General features: G+C 35.9%; 1 protein-coding gene across 2 annotated transcripts in view; it reads right to left on the bottom strand.

Annotated features, from left to right (window-relative positions):
* The window catches only part of ZFR (zinc finger RNA binding protein), a 77,600-nt gene that overhangs the window by 4,813 nt on the left and 51,254 nt on the right, over positions 1 to 21,533 (bottom strand). Inside the window, exons 16-17 of one of the 2 annotated variants that reach the window (XM_028515014.2) lie at positions 16,909 to 17,006; positions 15,950 to 16,045 (exon numbers count right to left, since the gene is read on the bottom strand). In XM_028515014.2, coding sequence (XP_028370815.1) covers positions 15,950 to 16,045; positions 16,909 to 17,006 — 194 coding nt within the window. The remainder of the gene's footprint in view (positions 1 to 15,949; positions 16,046 to 16,908; positions 17,007 to 21,533) is intronic. The other variant, XR_003684802.2, reaches the window with a different exon arrangement.

The raw sequence follows: 21,533 nt of genomic DNA, 5'->3' as shown, positions 1-21,533 counted from the left end.
TGTAAGTTACTTTGAGAGACTCAAAATCTAAACCAATGAATAGAATACAAAAGTAGAAGTACAGATTTAGAAAGCAGTCAACCCAATGATGTATTTTTGAGGGGCCTATTAAAAATGTGCTTTCATTTAGATTTTAAAAATTGAGATATTATTTCCATGATAACATTCATTCTCAAAGTTTATTTTTTGAAAGACTTTATTTATTTTTAGAGAGAGGGGAAGTGAGGGAGAGGGGAAGTGAGGGAGAGGAGGGAAGAGAAACATCAATGTATGGTTGCCTCTCAAACAACCCCTACTGGGGACCTAGCCTGCAACCCAGGCACATGCTCCCAAATGGGAATCAAACCAGTGACCCTTTGGTTCACAGGCTGGAGCTCAATCCACTGAGCTACACACCAGCCAGGACCATTCTCAAGTCTAAAGTTTATAATTCAGTGGAGTTTTTTTTTGCTTGTTTTTTATTTTTAAAGATTTTATTTATTTTTAGAGAAGGGGGGAGGGAAGGAGACAGACAGAGAGAGAAACATTAACAGGTTGCCTCTCATACACGCCCCATCCAGGGACTGAACCCTCAACCCAGGCATGGGCCCTGACTGGCAATGAAACCACTGACCTTTATTGCTCTTTGCAGTACAATACCCAACCGAGTCACAACTGTCAGGGCAACAATGAAGTGGTTTTCAGTATACTTACAAACAAAGTTGTTCAACCATAACCACTATCTAATGCCAGAACACATCCATCACCCCTAAAAGAAACACCACACCCATTAGTAGTCATTCTCCATTTCCTCCATTCCCCTGGCAATGACTAAATCACTTTCTACTTCTATAGATTTGTCTATTCTGGACATTTCATACAAATAAAACCATGTGGCTTTTTGTGTCTGGTTTCCTTCACTTAGCATAATGTTTAAAGCTTCACCCATGTTGTAGCTTTTACCGATAACTTAAATTTTAGACAAGACCACCAATAACAATTCAAAGAAATTAAATGGACTAGAAATATAATGAAATCCCTAAAATAATACTGAAGCTGAAAATACCTTAGTGAGAATCCATTTTTAGTTGTCTGCGTAAAAAGCTCAGATTTAATCAGAGGTAAAAACTATGTCAAGCTATTCACTCCAAAGCCATTACTCAGATTTTAAAATAAGAATTCTAAGGTGTTTGGACATGTGAAGAATGAGATTGTAAGAAAGAAGGGAATTTTAAAAAAACAGTGCACATTAATGGCAGTAAAAAATAACAGGTTTTGCCCCAGCTGGTGTGGCTCAGTGGAATGAATACCAGCCTATGTACCAAAGGGTCACCAGTTTGATTCCCACTCAGGGCACATGCCTGGATTGCAGGCCAGGTCCCCAGTAGGGGGCATGAGAGAGGCAACCACACATTGATGTTCTCTCCCCTCTCTCTAAAAATAAATAAAATCTTAAAAAAAAAAAAAATGACAGCTTGTACTGGTCATTCAAGCTAAATGAACAGGCCCTGGCTGGGTATGTCTGGACCACTGTCTCCATGTAACAAGGTTGTAGGTTTGATCTCTGGTCAGGGAACATATAGGAATCAACCAATTAATGCATAAATGGGTGAAACAGCATATTGATGTTTTTCTCTCTCTGCCCTACCTCTCTAAAATCAATTTTTAAAAAATGACAGTAGCATGAGAGATTGGAAAAAAATTAAATGTTCATAATGATAAACATAAATCACAACTAAAAAATCAAGATGGTTCAGTTTACCCAGTTTAAGAACACAGATGTTGTTCAAGACATTTTAAAAGGATTTTCGTTAAAAAATTTTTAGTATGTTAAGGAATTAGCTTCAGTTTTCAAGACAAATCTATGAATGTATATAAAAAAACACCTCTCCTTGCTGAACAAATCAAGTATTATTTTAAGACATCCAACAGACTGTGAAATCCTGAAGGACAGGTCAATGTCATATACTTTGAATGCTAGGCCTAGTATAAATGAAAATACTCAGCATATAGAAAACACTCAGTAAATACTTGTGAAACAGAATATTCCAGGAAAGAATGTGAAAATAATCCCGCTTATAAAAAGAACCAAGGTAATAAATAAGGAAAGTGCTTACTGATTTTGTGCTAAAAATATAAAATTGAAGTCATAAATATTCAACTTGCCATAAATACCTCCAACTTTTATTAAATTCCTTTACAGAATGTTAAGAAAAAAATAAGTATTAAGTAATTACCTATAATCTATATGTCAAGATAAAAAAGGTATTTCAAGTAATTCAAAGCTTTTGAAAAACTGCATATTGACTGACCTTATAAAGTAGGAATTTGTGATATATACTTGCATATAAAGGTAGATAAAAACTAATTAAAACCAAGGAAGAAATGATTTATGGAAACAGTAAGTTAATATATTTAAATACACAATGAAACCAAGTCAACTATCTGAACTTCTAAGATCACTTGTTGTGAAGCAAGCAATTAAAAATATTAATTTTCTACAGAACATGGTTATCCTCTAAGCAGATATCTACAGTTAGGAAAGCAACAAAAGTAAAATACACATAGTTTATAAACTCTGAAATATGCATACATGCATTCAAAAGTAAAAGGACAGTATCAAAGATGAAGAATCAAATTAGGGAAATGATATATATTCAGGCTTTAATGTAAAGGATCTTGGGGACTTAAGTCACTTAAGGAGAAAAGCTCTCCACATTAAATGATTTGAAACAAATGATTATAATATTTATTTTTAAAAAGTCATGGAGCATATTTTTCCTTCCAATCTCTAGTAGCATATTTTTCAATTGTTTCTTATTTACTAATTTTAGAGATTAGGGGGAGAGAAAGAAAGAAATATTGATTCATTATTCCATGCTTGTATGTTCCCTGACCAGGGATCAAACCTGCAACCCTGGCGTATCAGGATGACACTCTAATCAACTGAGCAAACCAGCCAGGGCCCCATCTCTGGCAGTACTAACAACAACAGCACTTACTAAGTAGCAGGCACCATGCTAAGTGCTTTAAATGCATGGTTTCATTTAATTATCACAACCAGATGTTAAGACCACAATTTAAAGATTAAAAAAGAAAACTTAAATAGGCAAAGTAGCTTGTCTAACACCATACAATTACAAGGTAAAAAGACTAGGATTTTTAACCCACATCTGTCGGACTCTAATCCTGTTTTTGTTACTAAAGATTTAAATAGGGCTATTATATTTAAATGAAAGCACAAAAAAATATTCAGTGCAGCTGTTTATCTATCTGTACTGACTGGGAACAATGGAAATATCTAACACTAGGAATTCTGGTTAAATAACAGTAACAGTAGCAGTTATCCCCTTCACCATTATAACTTATACACTAAAGCACTATTCTGAATCTTTATATATATTATTCAATTCTGATCATCACAATCACTGTGAGGAGACAGATATGACTACTATCCCCATTTCACAAATAAAGAGTTTATGTTATTAAAATAGGACTTTATGAATACCATTACAACAAACAACTGTATATACAAAAGGCATTTCTGTATTCCAGTTGACACAGGTAATACTGCTATGTGCGTGAGACTTCCATTCTTAAATCTATTTGCAGGGTGTTTTGTGTATTATATTTAAACATAGTACCTTATTTTATAATCGACAATTCTTATTAAAAACTGTCAAGCCTTTTTTCTTAAAGATTTTATTTATTTATTTTTAGAGAGAAGGGAAGGGAGGGAGAAAGAGAGGGAAAGAAATATCATTTATTCCTCTCTAGGAATAAATAATTTTTTAAAAAGGATCTTTGTGGAAGTGAGGAAGAGTAGAAGAATACTAATTATCCACATCTAATTATCTCTAACAATAGACATTTGCCTAACATGCAGATAAAAAATAAATAAGGTAATATCTTCCACAGGAGTAAGGGTTAGGGAAAAAGTGATATATCCAAGATGGCTGTGAACTCTCAACAAAAGTCTGCCAAAGTGACTGAACATGCCCTCAAACCCCTCTTCACTCAGGGAAGTATAAGTTGTTGCTGAGATGAAAACAAATATAAACACAGAGAATTCTGCACAGGCAAAGGCTCCACGAGCCCACCCCGGATTTGAAACCTGCAGTCTAAAGATGTGCCAATGGAATGCACCTACAGAGCATTTGATCAAGACAAAGGAGAAAGCACAACCCATGTCTCTAACAAGGCCGCATGCAACCAAACCTACTTCTTTCCATAAGCAACCCTTCAAGCAGAGCTCACAACTGAGAAAAGGAGAGGTTTTTTAAAAACATATGCATATATTCAAAGCAATTCTTGTTGGAATGTCTCAGCACAAAAGCTGACTTTGTAATGGAACTGATGATGCTAAACACTATTGAGATGAAAAACAAAAACAAACCAGGCATGATATGTTTGTATTTGGGTGAAACATAGAATGAAAAACAGATGTAAAATCTATTTTCTATTAACTCTCGGTGATAATGATGGATTAATATAAGTTCATCACTTGTTGACAAATGAACTGCTCCACTGCAAAATGTTGATGGGGAGGCTGTATGTGGCACAGAGTATGTGGGAACTCCTCATATTATTGTATTTCACTCAATTTTGCTATGAACCAAAACTGATCTAAAAATTAATGTCGATTAAAAAAAAAATCCACTCTGGTCCCGGCCAGGTAGCTCAGCTGGTTAGAGCATCATCCTGACATATTAAGGGTACGGGTCTGATCTCTGGTCAGGGCACATACAAGAAGCAACCAATGAATAAAAAAATGGGTAGAACAATAAATCAACACCTCTAAAAAAGCCCCACTCTGGAGAATTTGAATTTAAGGGAATACAGATATAATCTGCTAATGTTTTGAGTTATAAAAAAAACTTGATGAAGAGTTCCAGCCAAGATAGAGGTGTAGGTAGAAACCCTTTGCTTCCACATACAACCAAAAGGAGGATAACCGCCCATCTAAAAGCAGTAAACAACCAGAAGTGCCAGAAAATGAAAGTGCATGGAACTCGGACAATGAAGGAGTTCAAAATATATTCACCCAAACTGGCTGGAAGCAGATGGGCAACGGGGTGGGCAGAGAAGACCGGGCAAGGTGGAGGACTGTGTGAGCAGGGCTGGCTGAGAGGTCCAGTGGCAAGGTGGCGGACCCTGGGAGTAAGATGGGCTGGCTGACGGGGAAACTAAGACTCAAAGCTAACTGTAAACTATGGTGGGGGGTTGCCACGGTGGGAGAAACTCCCAGTCTCACACTCGAGTTCATTGGAAAGAGGGGTTAGAGAGCCTGACAAGTGAGTTCCATTGTTCCCTCTCTGGCCCTTCCCCCACAGACAGCGCCACAACTCAGCAAAGAGGGTTGCCCTGCCCTGGAGAATACCTAAGGCCCTGCCCCCTTACAACATAATTGGTGTGCAGAGACAAAGAAATATGGCCCAAATGAAACAACAGATCAAAACTCCAGAAAAAGAGCTAAGCGATGAGGAGATAGCTAATCTATCTTATGGAGAGTTCAAAACACTGGTAATCAGGATGCTCATGCAACTGACTGGTATGGTCACAAAATGAAAGAACAAATGAAGGCTACCCAAAGTGAAATAAAGCTAAATATTCAGGGAACCAATGATGACAGGAAGGAAACTGGGACTCAAATAAACAATTTGGAACAAAAGGAAGAAATAAATATCCACCAGAACAGAATGAAGAAACAAGAATTCAAAAAAATGAGGGGAGGCTTAGGAACATCTGGGGCAACTTTAAATGTTCCAACATCCGAATCATAGGGGTGCCAGAAGGAGAAGAGGAAGAAGTTGAAAACTTATTTGAACAAATAATGAAGGAAAACTTCCCCAATCTGGCGAAGGAGATAGACTTCCAGGAAGCCCAGAGAGTCCCAAGGAGGCTGGACCCAAAGAAGAACACACTAAGGCACATCATCAAGTTACACATGATTAAAGATAAGGAGAGAATGTTAAAAGCTGCAAGAGAAAAGGGAAGAGTTACCTACAAAGGAGCTCCCAGAGGACTACCAGCTGATTTCTCAAAAGAAACCTTGTAAGCAGGAAGGGGCCAGAAAGAAGTATTTAAAGTCATGAAAGGCAAGGACCTACATCCAACATTACTCTATCCAGCAAACTTTCATTTAGAATGGAAGCAGATAAAGTGCTTCCACTTTATTCCCAGATAACGTCAAGTTAAAGGAGTTCATCATCACCAAGCCCTTATTACGTGAAATATTAAAGGGACTTATCCAAGAAAGTAAAGAAGATCAAAAAGTAGGAACAGTAAAATGACAACAAACTCACAACTTACCAACAATTGAACCTAAAACAAACAAACAAACAAACAAACAAAAACAACAACAACTAAGCAAACAACTAGAACAAGGAATCAGAAACATGGAGATCACATGTAGAGTTTTCAGAGGGGAGGAGGGGCAGAATGGGGGAGAAGTTTGGTACAGGGAATAAGAAGCATAATTGATAGGCATAAAATAGACGAGGAGAGGTTAGGAATGGCATGGGCAACAGATTTCAAAGAACTAACATGTATAACCCATGGACATGAATTAATGGGGGGATACTGAAGGGTTAGGGTGCAGGGCAGAGGGGGGATAAAGGGGCAAAAGTGAAAAAACTGTAATAGCATAATCAAATATACTTAAAAAAAAAAAACTTGATGAATACAAAAGCCAGTAAAATTAAGAGCTCAAGTTGAGATGAAAAGACTGCAGAGCTAATAAAGAAAATTGAGATGCAAAATAACATTATTACAAAACTAATGAATTATAAATATCACAGAAGATTAGGACATAGCTGAAAATAAAGTTACTGCTGAAAATACAATCACAAGAGAAAAGAGAATAAAGATTAAAACAATCACAGAGAAGACAACAGATATGCCAGACAAAGGCAATCCACCATAAGGATAACTAATGTCCCTAACACAGAGAATCATACTGATTAGACATAAGAAAATTGTTTTTCCCTCCTAACTGGAAGAAAAATAAAACCTGAAAGACAAAAAAACATAGTGAACAACATATTTCAAGACATAATTTGGCTAAATTACTGAAATTCAGGATAAACAAGGAATTCTTTTAGAAGTGTGTAGAAAAAAGGCAAAATAATGAAGCTGGACTTGGACTTAGCAATGCTCCATGCTGGAAGATAATGGAGTGATACTAGAAATGGAAAAGGAAAAACTGACCTAACAATGTAATAATGGTCAACTGGCAGATTCTCAAACATGAAATTCAAATATGTAAACATTCTTTGATAAAAACTATCTGATGATAAAATGTAATCAGTCAAGAAATGAAAAGGAGAAACCCCAGTAAAAAAACCCAGTGGGTGGCACTGAACAATGTAAATATAGAACATTAAATAATCATAAAGAATAAGACTACAGAAGATAAATATATAGTTACTTCTATACTTTTAAGGTTTAAAAATAATATGGAATCAGCACATAATAGGATAAATAAAAAAATAAGTTTAAATACTTTACTTGAAGATATGAAACAAATGGAAGAAAGACAAAAACAACCCCAAAGGACGAAGCGATAGAAAGAAGTATGTAATAATTCTCTTAGTTTTTATAGATAAGAGGTTGACAAGCATTAATTAAAATTGTTAAACAGATGAATGAGAATACCAAATGAAAACAGAAGGGCAACAACTAGATGTCTAAATAATCAGAAGAAAACCCATTTATAAAAAAGAACAAGGAAAAGATAAGATTATGGCGAAGGACAGAAAGCAGAAAAAAATGAAAATCATACCAGACAAATGCTGACAAAAGGAAAGCTAGAGTTTTGATATTAATGCATAAATAATTCTTATTAATTCATGGAAGAAAAGTGTTAAATGACAGGCCTTTTACAATGGCAAGGTGTTCAATCACAACATAACTATCCTAAGTGTTTACTTCTAAAATAAAAAAAAAATCACCACAACAAAATAATAAAGCAGAAACTGTAGGAAATACAACAAAAATAGAAATACAACAGAAGTAGCCGATTTTAACTCACTTTATTCAGTCTATGAACAGATGAAGTCAACAAAAAAGTAAGAATATAGAAACTACAAACAAAATGACTAATGAAGTTCCACTAAGAGGTATATATTTATACACTATATGTTGTTGAGAATACATCTTCTAAATGCCCAGTTCATAAAAACTATACATATTAGACACAAGGAAAAAGTTTAAATTTAAAAAACTGCAAACAGCAGAATACATTTATCAGATCACGTTGCTATAAAAACCAGAAGTTAATTACAAAAACAAAAGCCACTCTTCTTCCATCACGTAAAATTAAAAAATTCCCTCCAAACCACTCTTAGCTTGAAGACAATATTAAAACATTTTGGATGGCATAGAAACTAAAGAGAAAAATATTACATATATAGCCAAAAACTGTGTTGGGCTTTAAAACCTCTAGATAAAGTGAGTGAATAAAACAAGTACCCAACTCAAGAAGTTTGTAAAAGAATAACAATAAATGTAAGATAAACAGAAATCAGAAATTATTGACTTATTAAAGAGGTAAATGGTAGCTCTCACAGATAAATCCAAAGAGCTGACTCTTTCGGGAGAAGAAATAAAATAAGATAAATCACTGCCTAAAAAAATACAATACTAGGAATAATTAAACATGTCAAAATACTGATGATTATTTTGGTGTGTTTTCAACTAAAATTTTGGTGTACTTTATGTTATAAATATATTAATGTAATACATGATTTCAAAGATCAGCCAGGAGCTTTGCTTATCTTCTGACTCCCCCAGCACTACCCTGCCACAGTCCATGCCCCCATAATTCCTTTCACCTGTGAACCCCCCTTTTCCCACACAGTTCTTATAGTTCTGTCCCCCTAAAGCAGAGAGTGCCCTACAGCTGTCTCTCATAAATAGGAAAAATATGGTGTAGGACAGCAAGGGCTATCTGCACACACTGGACTTCCCGACTCCTCCACAAGCAGCGCAGAAAGAGTGGCCTAACAGACCATTCTCACAAGTACTGAAGCCCGGACTTGCAACAACAGAAATGGCCTCAAAGGCACCTGGAATGAGAGGACTGAAGATGAAGCAAACAGGAAGTAGAATGAAGATCACTATGTTTATATTTTTATAAAATTTTAACACTTAAAGTTATGCTTATAACTTTTTAAAAAGATTTTGTTTATTCATTTTCATAGAGAAGAAAAGGGAGGGAGAAAGAGAAACATCAATGTGTGGTTGCTTCCCATGCGTCCCCCACTGGGGACCTGGCCGGCAACCCAGGCATGTTCCCTGACTGGGAATCGAACTGGTGACAGGTCACAGGTCCTCGCTCAAACCACTGAGCTACACCAACCAGGGCCATGCTTATAACTTTTATATTTAAAAGCTATTAAGAGAACTTCCAGCCAGAATGGAGAAGCAGGTGGACATGGCTCACACCTTCACATATAGACATCAAAATTACAGCTAAAATATAGAACAACCATCACTCAGAACCATCAGAAATCAAGCTGAATGGAAGTCTGACACTAGGAATTAGAGAAACCATATCCATCCAGACTGGCAGGAGGGGCACAGACACTGAGCATGCAGGTCCAACACCCACACGTGGTGGATAAAAACTCAGGAGGGATATCTTGGAAGTGAGGAGTCCCAACCCCATACAAGGGACCCCAGCCCAGAGGTTCCAGTGACAGGAAGAGAAGTCCCTGTAACTTCTGGCTGCAAAAACCAGTGGGGATCGAGTCAGTGGAAGAAACCATTGGAGTCCCAAACAGTTCCTCTTAAGAAACCCATGCAAGGACTCACCTAACTCAGACTCACTCTCTCTGAGCTCCAGCACTGGAGAAGCAGCTTGAGAGGTGCCTGTGGCACACAGGGAGAAAACTGAAGTGCCTGGCATCAAGGAGAGCAGAGGCCATTGTTGTCCCTTTTCTGAACCTTGCCCCCACAGAGCCAGCAAGCTGGTGCCATATCCACCAACCTGGCTAACACTGGTTGCCCAGCCCTTCGAGATCTCCTGAGACTCCACTCCACCCTACCCAACTTCCTAAACCTTCTCAAACAAGCAACAGCTGGCCTCAGTGAGACCCAGGCCTCACACAAGCAGCAGCCAGCCTAGATGCAGTTTAGCTTGGCCTGGGAATCTCCAAGCCCAGCACAAGTAGCAGCCATCTCAGGCAGGGTGCCCCAGGCAAAACACAGGTAGGGGCTGCCCTTGGCCTGCACCACTAGGGAAATCCCAGAGCCTCCACACCCAGTGGACAGCTACAATCTCAGAGCACCGCCACCCTGCCCCTGCACAGCTGATCCTCCACAGAGGGCAGAGGGTGGTGGTCAGTGGTCACAGCCAGTCCCTGCCACTGACTGGCCTGGGTAAATCCCTTCCACTGACCTGCCACAGCAATCAAGGCTCAACTACAAGAGGAAGGTGTACTCAGCACAAACAAAGTGCACACCTCGAGTACCCAGCTTGGGTGGTGGCAGGGCAGGCTGTGCCAGTGGACCCTATAGGACACCTGCTACATTAGGCCACATTACCAAGACACGGAATCAAAGCAGCTCTGCCTAATATGTAGGAACTCACAGGGGGGCTGCCAAAATGAGGAGACAAAGGAACTGGCCCAAATGAAAGGACAGATCAAAACTCCAGAAAAAGAGCTAAACAAAATGGAGATTATTGATCTCTCAGATGCAGAGTTCAAAACAAGGGTTATAAGGATGCTCAAGGAACTTAGCAAGGACCTCAGCAGCATAAAAAGGACCCAGTCAGAAACATGGATATACTAACTGAAATAAAGAACAATTTACAGGAAAACAACAGAAGAGTGGATGAAGCCAAGAATTAAATCAGCAATTTGGAACGACGAAGCAAAAACGACCAATTGGAACAAGAAAGAATACAAAAAAAATTAGGATAGTACAAGCAGCCTCTGAGACAACTTCAAGAGATCCAATATTCGCATCACAGAAGGGTGCCAGAAAAAGAGAAAGGGCAAGAAATCGGAAATCTTGAAAAAGTAATGAAAAGAAAACCTCACTAATTTGGTGGGGGAAACAGACATGTAAGACCAGGGAGAACAGAGTCCCAAACAAGATAGGTGCAAAGAGACACATCATAATTAATAAGCCAAAGGTTACAGATAAAGAGAAAAGCAGTTAAGTTACCCACAGGGGAGTTCCCATAAAACTGTCGCTGATTTCTCAAAAGAAACTTTGCATGCTAGAAGAGACTGGCAAGAAATATTCCAAGTTGTGAAAAGCAGTGACCTACAGCCAAGATGCTCTACCCAGCAAAGCTATCACTGAGAATTGAAAGGAAGATAAAGTGCATCAAGAAAAAACTAAAGGAGTTCATCATCACCAAACCATTATTATATGAAATGTTAAAGGGATTTATTTAAGGAAAAGAAGATCAAAACTATCAACAATAAAATGGCATAAATACAAATCTATCAACCATCAAATCTAAAAAACAAATTTAAGCAAACAAGTACAGGGACAGACTCATGGATACAGAGAGCATTTTGTTGGTTGCCAGATGGGAGCTGGGTGTGAGGGAATGGGTGAAGAGGTGAGGGGAATAATAAGTATAAGTAGGCAGTTACAGAATAGTCATGGGGATGTAGAAGTACATTATAGGAAATGGGGTAGACAAAGCACTTACACAGATGAGCCCTGGACATGAATAATGGTGGGGGGACTGCCTGAGAGAGTGGGGGATGCTCTGTGGAGGAGGGACACAAGAGGAAAAAATCAGGACAACTGTAACAGCATAATCAATAAAATATAATTAAAAATAAAATACTGCCTTGACAGCTAAAAAAAAAAAAAAAAAATCCAGTAAGAATTTAGTGAATTCTCATCACAAATAAATACTGAAATATCCATTTGTCATTTTGCTCCTATAAGGCAACTGCTATTACTGGTTTTTCTAATCAATCAAGGAATAATTAAAACAGAAAAAGTAATAATAAATATGCTGAAATATATTTTTAAAAAAACCCTAGTTAGCAAAACTTTGAGATATCTGGCTGAACTGGTTTCCTAGGAAAATAAAAGTTAACCCCAGGAGAAAGAAAAATTGGATTAATTAATTACAATAGAAAAGAATTTGTGGGGGGAGTGGTAGCGGGTAAATGCAGACAACTGTACTTGAACAATAATTAAAAAATAAAAAATAAATTTAAAAACACTGTATCTTAAACAAATTTGAAACTAATGATGTCACATGAATTTTATAAATTATAAACAAACAGATGGTTTTGGTACCACTAAAACAGTTTCAGAGTCCAAAGTCTAAAGAAAGACCAAAGCTTCCAAACTGTTTTTATAGTTACCTCATTCCTGTTTCAAAGTCTGACCAAGAGGACACACATAAAACTACAAAACACTATTGTCTGTCACTGCAAAATTTGTAAATTCCTATCAGCAAACGGAACTTAACAGTTCATTAAGATTGGTCAATACTACATGTGACTCAACTCTGGAATGCAAATGTAACTAAATATGAAAAAATCTATCTATATAATATATATTAACAGATTAAAGGAAAAACAGCTATGCATTAATGTCAATAAACCTTGAAAATTTACCTGATAAAGTTCAATTTCCATTCCTAATTCAAAATTACTTAGCAAACTGGGAAAAGATGAATACTTCTAATATGACAAAATAAATATCTCAAATAAAAGGCTACATTACGCTCAATGGATTGAGCGCAGGCCTGTGAACCAAAGCATTACTGGTTTGATTCCAAATCAGGGCACATGCCTGGGTTGCAGGCCATATCCACAGTATGGGGTATGCTAGAGGCAACCATACATTGATGTTTCACTCCCTCTCTTTCTCCCTCCCTTCCCCATGTCTCTAAAATAAATTCTTAAAAAAAAAAAAAGGCTACATTACACTTAACACATTAAAAGCATTTTCAGTACAATAAGGAAAATGACATGCCCAGGAAAGTATTATTTCTTTTATTCCATATTTGTTGTAGAAATATTATATCAATTAAATTAGAAAAAGAAGGAAAATACTGAGAAGGCAAAATACCACTTTTACATATGATTCTAACACTAGAACACCCAAAAGAATCACATGGAAAAAAATAACTATTACAAAGAAAGGAACACAGTCAGATGGTGGGTTACAAAATTAATATCCAAAGCTAATAGCTTTTATATACAAAAACAGTAACCAGAAAATACAATGTGAGGGGAAAAAAAACCCTGAAATAATCATGTACCAACCACTCCCCACCACCAAATAATATGTACATCCTATTCAAATCTAAATAGGTACATAAAATTAATTTCAATAAGTAGGATATCCCATACTCTTGGCTAAGAACAGCTAACACTATAAAAGTGATGCTATTCACCAAATTAGTCTATTAATTCAATGCAGTCATACCTAGAAAAAGATTACTAGAACTTTGGAGAAAAGGAACAAAATGGTAGTCAAATTCATTTGGAAGAACAAGCATACAAGAGCCAAAGAATATCTTCTGTGCAAATGGTGTTTATAATGGGAGGCAGAAAATGGAGAGGGAGGAAGGTCATGCATCAGCACTTGAAAACACTGTGAAGCTTCAATAATTAAGAGTTTATGAGAGAAGAAAATGGACTGAGGAGTAAAGACAACCACAGAAATAGGCCCACAAAAAAAGGAACTTTGGTTTATGATAGCTTTCTCAACCTCAGTGCTATTGATGACCATTTCTGACAACCAAAAATGTCTCCAAATGTTGCCAATGTCCCCTAGAGGGCAAAGCTGCTCCTGGTTGAGAAGCACTGGTTTATAATAATGATAGTATTTCAAAGTGGGGGATGGGAGAACAGATAATCATTATTAAATAGTTTAATGGTATTGGAATAATTGGCAATTGGTCTGGTGAAACATATAGCTGAATCCGTCTTTAATTTGTTTATAATTTTTAAATTAATCTTTAATTTTACAAGCAATAGATGTATATTTTATCCTAGTAAAAACCAAACATCCATTCCTCCCACTCCCCAGAAACAACCACAAGTGAGTTGGAACACATCTTCCAGGAGCTTTAGCGAGGCATTAAAATATGTATACGCACTTGTAGAAAATATAATTTGATGAGGGAAAAGCTCTAGAAGAAAGCATATGTGAACTGATTTATAACCTAAAATACACAAGGATTTTGTAAGTAGAATACAAAACCTAGATGCCATAAAAGGTTAATGAGTTAGAATTTGTAAAAATTTAAAAACTTTTATATAGCAAAAATCGCATAAAGTTGAAAAGCAAATAAAAAATCAGAAAAAGTAATTTTCAATACGGGGAAGAGCCAACTTCTTATAGAAAGAATATAAATTGTTAAGAAAATGATGATTAACAAGGGAAATGTCAGTTAAAGAGAAAAATTACAAATGTCATCAATCACTCAAAGAGATATAAATTATAAAATGAGCCCTGGCTGGATAGCTCAGTTGGTTAGAGCACTGTCCCAAGGCACTAAGGTTGTGGGTTCAATCCCCAGACAGGGAACACATAAGAAGCCACCAATAAATACATAAATAAGTGGAGCAATAAATCTCTCTCTCAAATCAATAATTAATTCTGTATAAAAAACCCCAAACCAAAAATGAGACACCATTTTTTAATTATTATATTGTTAAGAAGTATGATAATATCCCACAATTAGTACAGGTATGAAGGATCACTCCAACAATTTTTGGATTTTTTAAAATTATATTCTATTGTTTATGCTATTTGGTTGTCCCAATCCCCCCCCACCCCGGCCCCCAGCATAGTTTTTGGAAGTTTTAATTGACTCAACTTTCTGGTGAACAATTAGCACGTGTTCTTTGACCTTCAAATTGCAGCCCTAGTAATCTACCACATGTATAATACTCAAAAGAGTTTGACAACTATATGAAGATTTAATAGCAAAACACTACATACAACCCAAATGCCCATCAAATAGATACCAATTAAATAAAATACGGCATGTCCATACAAAGGGAATACCGTGTAGAAAATGCAAAGAATAAGGCAGACCTGACTGTGCCCTTCTCAAAAAGCTCCAAGATGCATTTTGATAAGAATAATGCAAATAATACAATTAGCATGATCACTGGGGGGGGGGGGGAGAGGGGAGGAGAGGGGAGGGGAGGGGAGGGGAGGGGAGGGGAGGGGAGGGGAGGGGAGGGGAGGGGAGGGGAGGGGAGGGGAGGGGAGGGGAGAAAAGGATGAGAGGGAGGGAGGGAGGAAGACTTAAGGTAACCCTGGCTACACAATTCTTAAGAATCCAACCCAACTCCGGAATCGAAAAGTTCAATTATATTTCTGAATGAATTCCTTTCTATCTGAATTTGTTCTATTCAGGAACCAAAAAGGTTAAAATATCAATGGATACTTGTACATGTATAAAAATAGAACATATATGATGTAAATCCATGCCTCTTTTCCCTGGAAGAAATCACCACAAACTATTAAGATATAATCTGCTTTAAATGATAAGGTTTTTGCTTCCTATTTTGTACCTTTCTGCATTATTTGAGTGTCCCACCACTATACATTATTTCTGAATAATGTATATTTCTGCATTTTTTAAATTCCTAACCTTATCCATCATTTAAAAAAAAAATGTCAACAGAACCCTGCAATGAAGATTAATAGCTCTCACTTCTAGTCTTTGGACCCACTATGTATGTAAAAGCCAATTAATAAATGTTGTTAATTTAAATGATTAACATCGTGAGACCAGGAAAAAAAAAGGAAAATACAAAAGAAACATCAAGTGCACTTCTTTAAATACTAAATTCTCAGACAATTAAAAACCCTAATACCTCCCGATTTCTCACTCGAAGAGAAAAGAAACTATCTTTAGGAAATAAAAATAAAGTTAAGTACAAGATCAGACTACGAAAACTGTAGAAATACTTCCCAAATATTCATTTTTGACACCACATAGTTACATACTACTTACCCAGCTTGGAAAATCAGACCAAGTTGGAACTCGCTGACAAAGGTCCCGGAGAATACGTATGATAATCACACAGGACTGCAGACCATTAGCTCTAGCCTTGAGAGCAACACAAAAACCAATGGAATTAATCTTAGAAATATTGAAAATATCCCTTGATGAAAAAAAGTTAAAATACCACTGTTCAATGGAAGCTCAGATAAAAATAAAACAAAAATAATCACACTTGGAATTGGATTCAATGAGCTGCCATTTACAGCAATATTTTATGCCAGGGTTAGTATTTAAAAGCTGGTATTTTAGGTCAAAGTAAACAGATTATACAAGAATAATATTTCTTGATACCCTGTGAACCTTGACCTGTAATCATTTGAATCAGTAAACTTAAAAAAAAATCTGCCTACAGTAGAAATAAAAGAAAAAGTAAAGAGCTAAAAAGTTTGTCTAGGGACTGAAAGGTTAAGGAAATCTGTCTGGTTTCCCTTCTGTGCCTTTGCATGACTGCAAAGTCACTAAACCAAACAGCTGCTTCCTCACCTTTCACTCCCTACACTTATTAACTTAGAGAAAGAGGGGGAAAATCTTAAAACTATACACAAAGCTTTAAACACATATTCCATTATTTAAAGCAAAGTTAATCTGCAGCCTTATGGAATATAATATATATACACAAACATGTGATGTTCCTAAACAAGTCAACTTTAAGTATAGCTACTAAAAATAAAAATAAAAAACCCAAACTACAAAACACCCTCAAAACTTCTAAATTCATTGTCAAATTAATAGTAACTGCAATATGCAGATCTTCAAACCCAGCTTTCTATGTTAACATATTTTCTGAAATTTAATTTAAAATAGTGTTGCTTGGGTAATCTTTTGCAATGTTTAAACACAGTTAAACATGTTGTACTGAACTACTCTCTCATAAGGCTACAATAAAAAAGTAAAATGATGTTCCGAACCTGGAACCACTTAGCGTGGCGTAGAGCAGCCAGAGCGTCAAGGCATTTTTGCCTGTCCAAGACGTCCGGTGGGTCTTTCACCATACCCGAGGTTACATCTAAAATGGATTGAATTGGCAAAATGCAGTGAGGAATGGGTGTTTGACCAGGTGAGCAAGACACTTCCTTAAAGTAGCATCAGTGTCACACAAGCCATTTGAGAGCTTATCAGTACTTTAATGTACCCAGGAGATTATTTTCAACAAATTTACATAATCCAACAGGACAACCAAAAGGAGAACTAAACTCTTATTTTAAAAATATAATAATTTCTGCAAATATAAGCCCTACCCACCAAAATAAATCCAAAAAGAAGGATTACTGGACACAGTGCACCAGCACAAAGATGACAAGACAAGAGGGAACACAAAAATCCACCTTAATAAATGAGAATGTACAATAAACTACTGAGTTTGTTCAGTATTGTAAATGGTCATAGGTTACTCTGGGGCTAATATAGCAAAGAATTAATGATAAATATGGAATGACAACACAGTAATAACCATAGAAAAAATAAAGCAGCAAAAACTGGCATTTCTATGAGTTCAACACTTTCTCTTCCACGAGGAGCTTTTTAGTTAAAAGGAAATATGAAATGCCCTTTAAAATCCAAAGTTCCCATAAAGTGTTCTAAATAACTGGAGAGAAACAATGGGTAACGTAGAAAAGGGCAAAAGGAACCAGCATGGTTAAACAGAGTAAGTATTGAAATAGAAAAGATGAAGTAAACGAATGCTTTGATAATACGTAGGGTCCAAGGTTATTATAATTGATTTTAAGCATATTATTATATTAAAACATAAATGAACAACATAAAACTGGAGAAGAAAATCTGAACCTAAACCAGGGCAAGAAGTCAACATATTCACCTAAACATATCTGTAAAATGTGTTTAAATATAACAGCGAAGTTGCTAATGGAACTATTCACAAGTAAATAGCAAGTCAGTCCATCAAATTCACAACTCTTCATGATTTTTAGAGTATACATATTTTCTAAATATAGGGAAATTATATGCCAGGCAAGTAATCTATTGAATTTAACAGTCTTCTGGCTAAAGAGCAGGAAAATTATGGGACACTTAGGATTATAATTTAATAAATTATGAAGGGCAACAAATAGATGAGGGAAAAAGATAAAATTTATGATAAAAAAAATTAAAGATGATTTTAAGAGTACAATTATAATCATGGGCAAGTTACTTAATTATTTTTTTTTAATCCTCACCTGAGGATATGCTTACTGATTTTTAGAGCGAGGGGAAGGGACGGAGGAAAAGAGAGAGGAAGAGAATCATCAATGTGAGAGAGAAATATCAATTGATTGCCTCTCTCTTGTACATACCATGACTGGGACCGAACCTGCAACCCAGGCATACGTCATCACTGGTAATCAAACCAGCGACTTTGCGATTTATAGACTGACACTCCAATGAACTAAGCCACCTGGCCAGAGCACTGTTCATTTTATATGACCATATAGAAATCTTAAGAGATACATGTCCATATTTTGAGTAGATAACATATAAATAAAAACGTGTATTTTAAAGTGATGAAGAATTCTATGCCCTATCTGGACATTTTACTGTAAGTTCTTACTCCCTAAATAATGAGATGGCACAGATTTTTCAGAAGACATTTCTGAAGGGAGATTTACAGATAATCAAAGAATGCAGTATTCTGAGAATAAACATTAAGAGGAATTGGGGTACTCAAAAGAAACTATCAAGATAAAAATATTAGTTATTTTTAAAAAGCAACAATCTTAAAACCTACAAGACCAATTAACTACCAAATCTAGAAATATACTGAACATGAGAAATGAACTACTCTGAGGTAAGAAAAAGGAACACAGGAAAGCACAGCCAACTAAGGAAGTAAAAAAGAAAGGAAAAAAAACACCACCAAGAAAATCCCCACTTCCCAAAGCAGGGTTACAAAACATGCTGAAAGACGCTCTTTCCATGCCCCTACTTAGTTATTCACATTTGTTTAAGCTAGAATGCAAATAGGTGACAATGTGCAATTTGTTTCTAAAAATGTTTCACAATTTCTAATGTTAATTCAGAATGTTATAATGTCCTCCAATATGTAAGGAATTTTATTTTGCAAACATCCATAACTTTCGAAAATTTAATTATTAATACAGTTTTAAAGATGTCAAGACACCTATTGCAACTACTGCAACAAATTAAGAGCTAGAAATTCTGTTAAATTTAGAGTGTGGATTTTTGCACCCATTTTATATTTCAAGTGGATTAACCCCTTAGATATACTGTACTAAAATCATTCTTGTTTCCTAATACCCAGTTAAAACAAAACAAAAATCAGTTAATTTATTTAGAAAAATAAAAAAGCAAATTCTTACTCTACATGAATGTATTTCATGAACTTTAAGGGGTTAATCACCAGTTAGAAAACATGCTGTGTCCACACTATTTTATGATTAAAAGTTAATGGGAATATATTAATTTAAATTAACAAGGTTATGTAAAATATATAATCCACCCAACCATTTAAAAACTAGTGTGAACACTGCTCAATTCTAGAAAAGACAATGACAAAACAAAACAGCCACACAAAGGACAAATAAATGCCAGGCTCTGCATCCAAAATCCCTTCTTAGTCAAATGGCAGGTGTGACACTGAGCTTTTAAAACCTTGGTCAAAAATCCTTCCGATGTCTTGGCAGCAACCCCTGACAGGAATCAATCCCCTCTGCTAGAAGGCTTTGGACCGGGCCTGATAAGCTACAGGTGGAAAAAAACACATACAATACTTGACTTGCTGCAGAAAACACTCTGGAGCAAGGGTTAGAGCATTTTGAACATTTCAAGCTTTGAGTCAATCAAACGTTTACTTAATATTTAACTGTCAAACACAGTACCATAAAATAGATCTGTCATGCGTTTAACAGTTATTTCGACAATTTAATCATTTCCTGTAAATAATTTTTGGTATTAAATAGGACTGTTACGCATTAAAGAGGCTACCACACTATGCGCAAGTCTCAAGTCTAGTGATTGACAATCACTCTTCCGGCAAAGCCTTCCTCACCCCCTGAACTAACTCCCCAAAGCAAGCTATAGGCTTTAAATGATTTTAAGACACAGAGCATTGTGAGCTGCAGTGAGAGAGAATACATACCGTTATTCTGCAGCAAGAAAGAAGCGATCTTCATAATGAAGCTAAAGACATGGTTTACTGCAGTTATCTGCAGCAAGGAATATTCTATCAATGTTTCTACACTTTTTGCACATCCAACTTTTCAGCTCAGTGTCTTCAAGTAAAATCTTTCAAAATTTGGACTGATCATTTCTCTCAACATAATATTTATGAAATTCAGAACAATACTTCTATATCAAGTCTGGGTCAGACAAAAATATAATTTTGTTTCCTTTAGAAGGGACGGGTTATTAAAACTCTACTACAAATATGATACCATTGACTTTAGACTTTTGCAACATAAAATGACTCGATACTGCACAGATTAAACAGCTTAAGTATAATTGGGCAAAATGTGCTCTGAAATAAAGTTAATTGGTTATACAAGTGTATTTGCATCGTAAATATAGCAGCTTTTATTTACAGTATATCACATTTGAAGATTTTTTCCCCAAATCCTAAGAGTCACATGCTGATTATGAATTGACTCAGGAACTGTTTTTTCCAGCAATATCCACAGCCAAACCTTGAATGGAAATTCATGTTCATATAAAAGATCCTTTACACAAAACCCGTTTATCTATAAGACGCAAAGCTCATAGAACATACAAGTCTTGATATGGTGTATATACAGAGTACGCAAAATTAGACAAGTCTCCTAATGACGTTTTTTAATAAAATGTTCTTTTCCTGGGTTGTAGAAAGCCCAGTGCCGTAAAAAAAAAAATTGCTTTGCTGTAAGAAAACAAGTTTAAAGTGACAGTAATTGAGAACCTACTGATGCTATTTTAGAAAAATTTTAATATTCAATATGTTACTCTTTTCTCCTGTATACCACAAATATTAGAGTAGACTATAACTCCATAATCATCAAGTTAAGATGTACAAAAACAACATGAAAGGAAACAAAGTAAATTTTATCTGACCCATAAAACAACAGAACCAACATATGGCAGACACTGACCATGCTTTTCGGCTTAAGCTTTTGAAGCTTTGAAAATGTTACAGAACAGTCCTTAAAGCAACATTGCTGGCACCAGCAGGATTTCATATTCTACAATTGTAAAGTAAATCCTGAATTGTACTAACTCACTAACTACACCTATGCTATTTATTTTCTAGTATCTCTAGTATAAGAGTGGGGTCAAATGCCCAAATCTATGTGCATTAGGATATTCTGCATTTATGAAAGCACTCCAAACCAAAGAACAACCTCAGAGAACTAGAAATACTTTTATTTACCACAGGACAAGCCAAATTCATGATTACTTATTTAACAATGCCTCTAAAAATATACCTTAGGAGTATTTAACCAATTTTATTTCTGAAACTCGTCTTTGTGTAAGACAAGGTAAGAAAAAGAAGTTCAATCTGTGGCCCCTTACTAGCAACATTTAATTTTTTTATGTGCCACAACTATGC

The sequence above is a fragment of the Phyllostomus discolor genome, chromosome 3 (assembly GCF_004126475.2).
Source record: "Phyllostomus discolor isolate MPI-MPIP mPhyDis1 chromosome 3, mPhyDis1.pri.v3, whole genome shotgun sequence".
Taxonomy (NCBI): Eukaryota; Metazoa; Chordata; class Mammalia; order Chiroptera; family Phyllostomidae; genus Phyllostomus; species Phyllostomus discolor.
The sequence above is the reverse complement of the archived record's forward strand: the minus strand, read 5'-3'. Positions and strand labels throughout refer to the sequence as shown.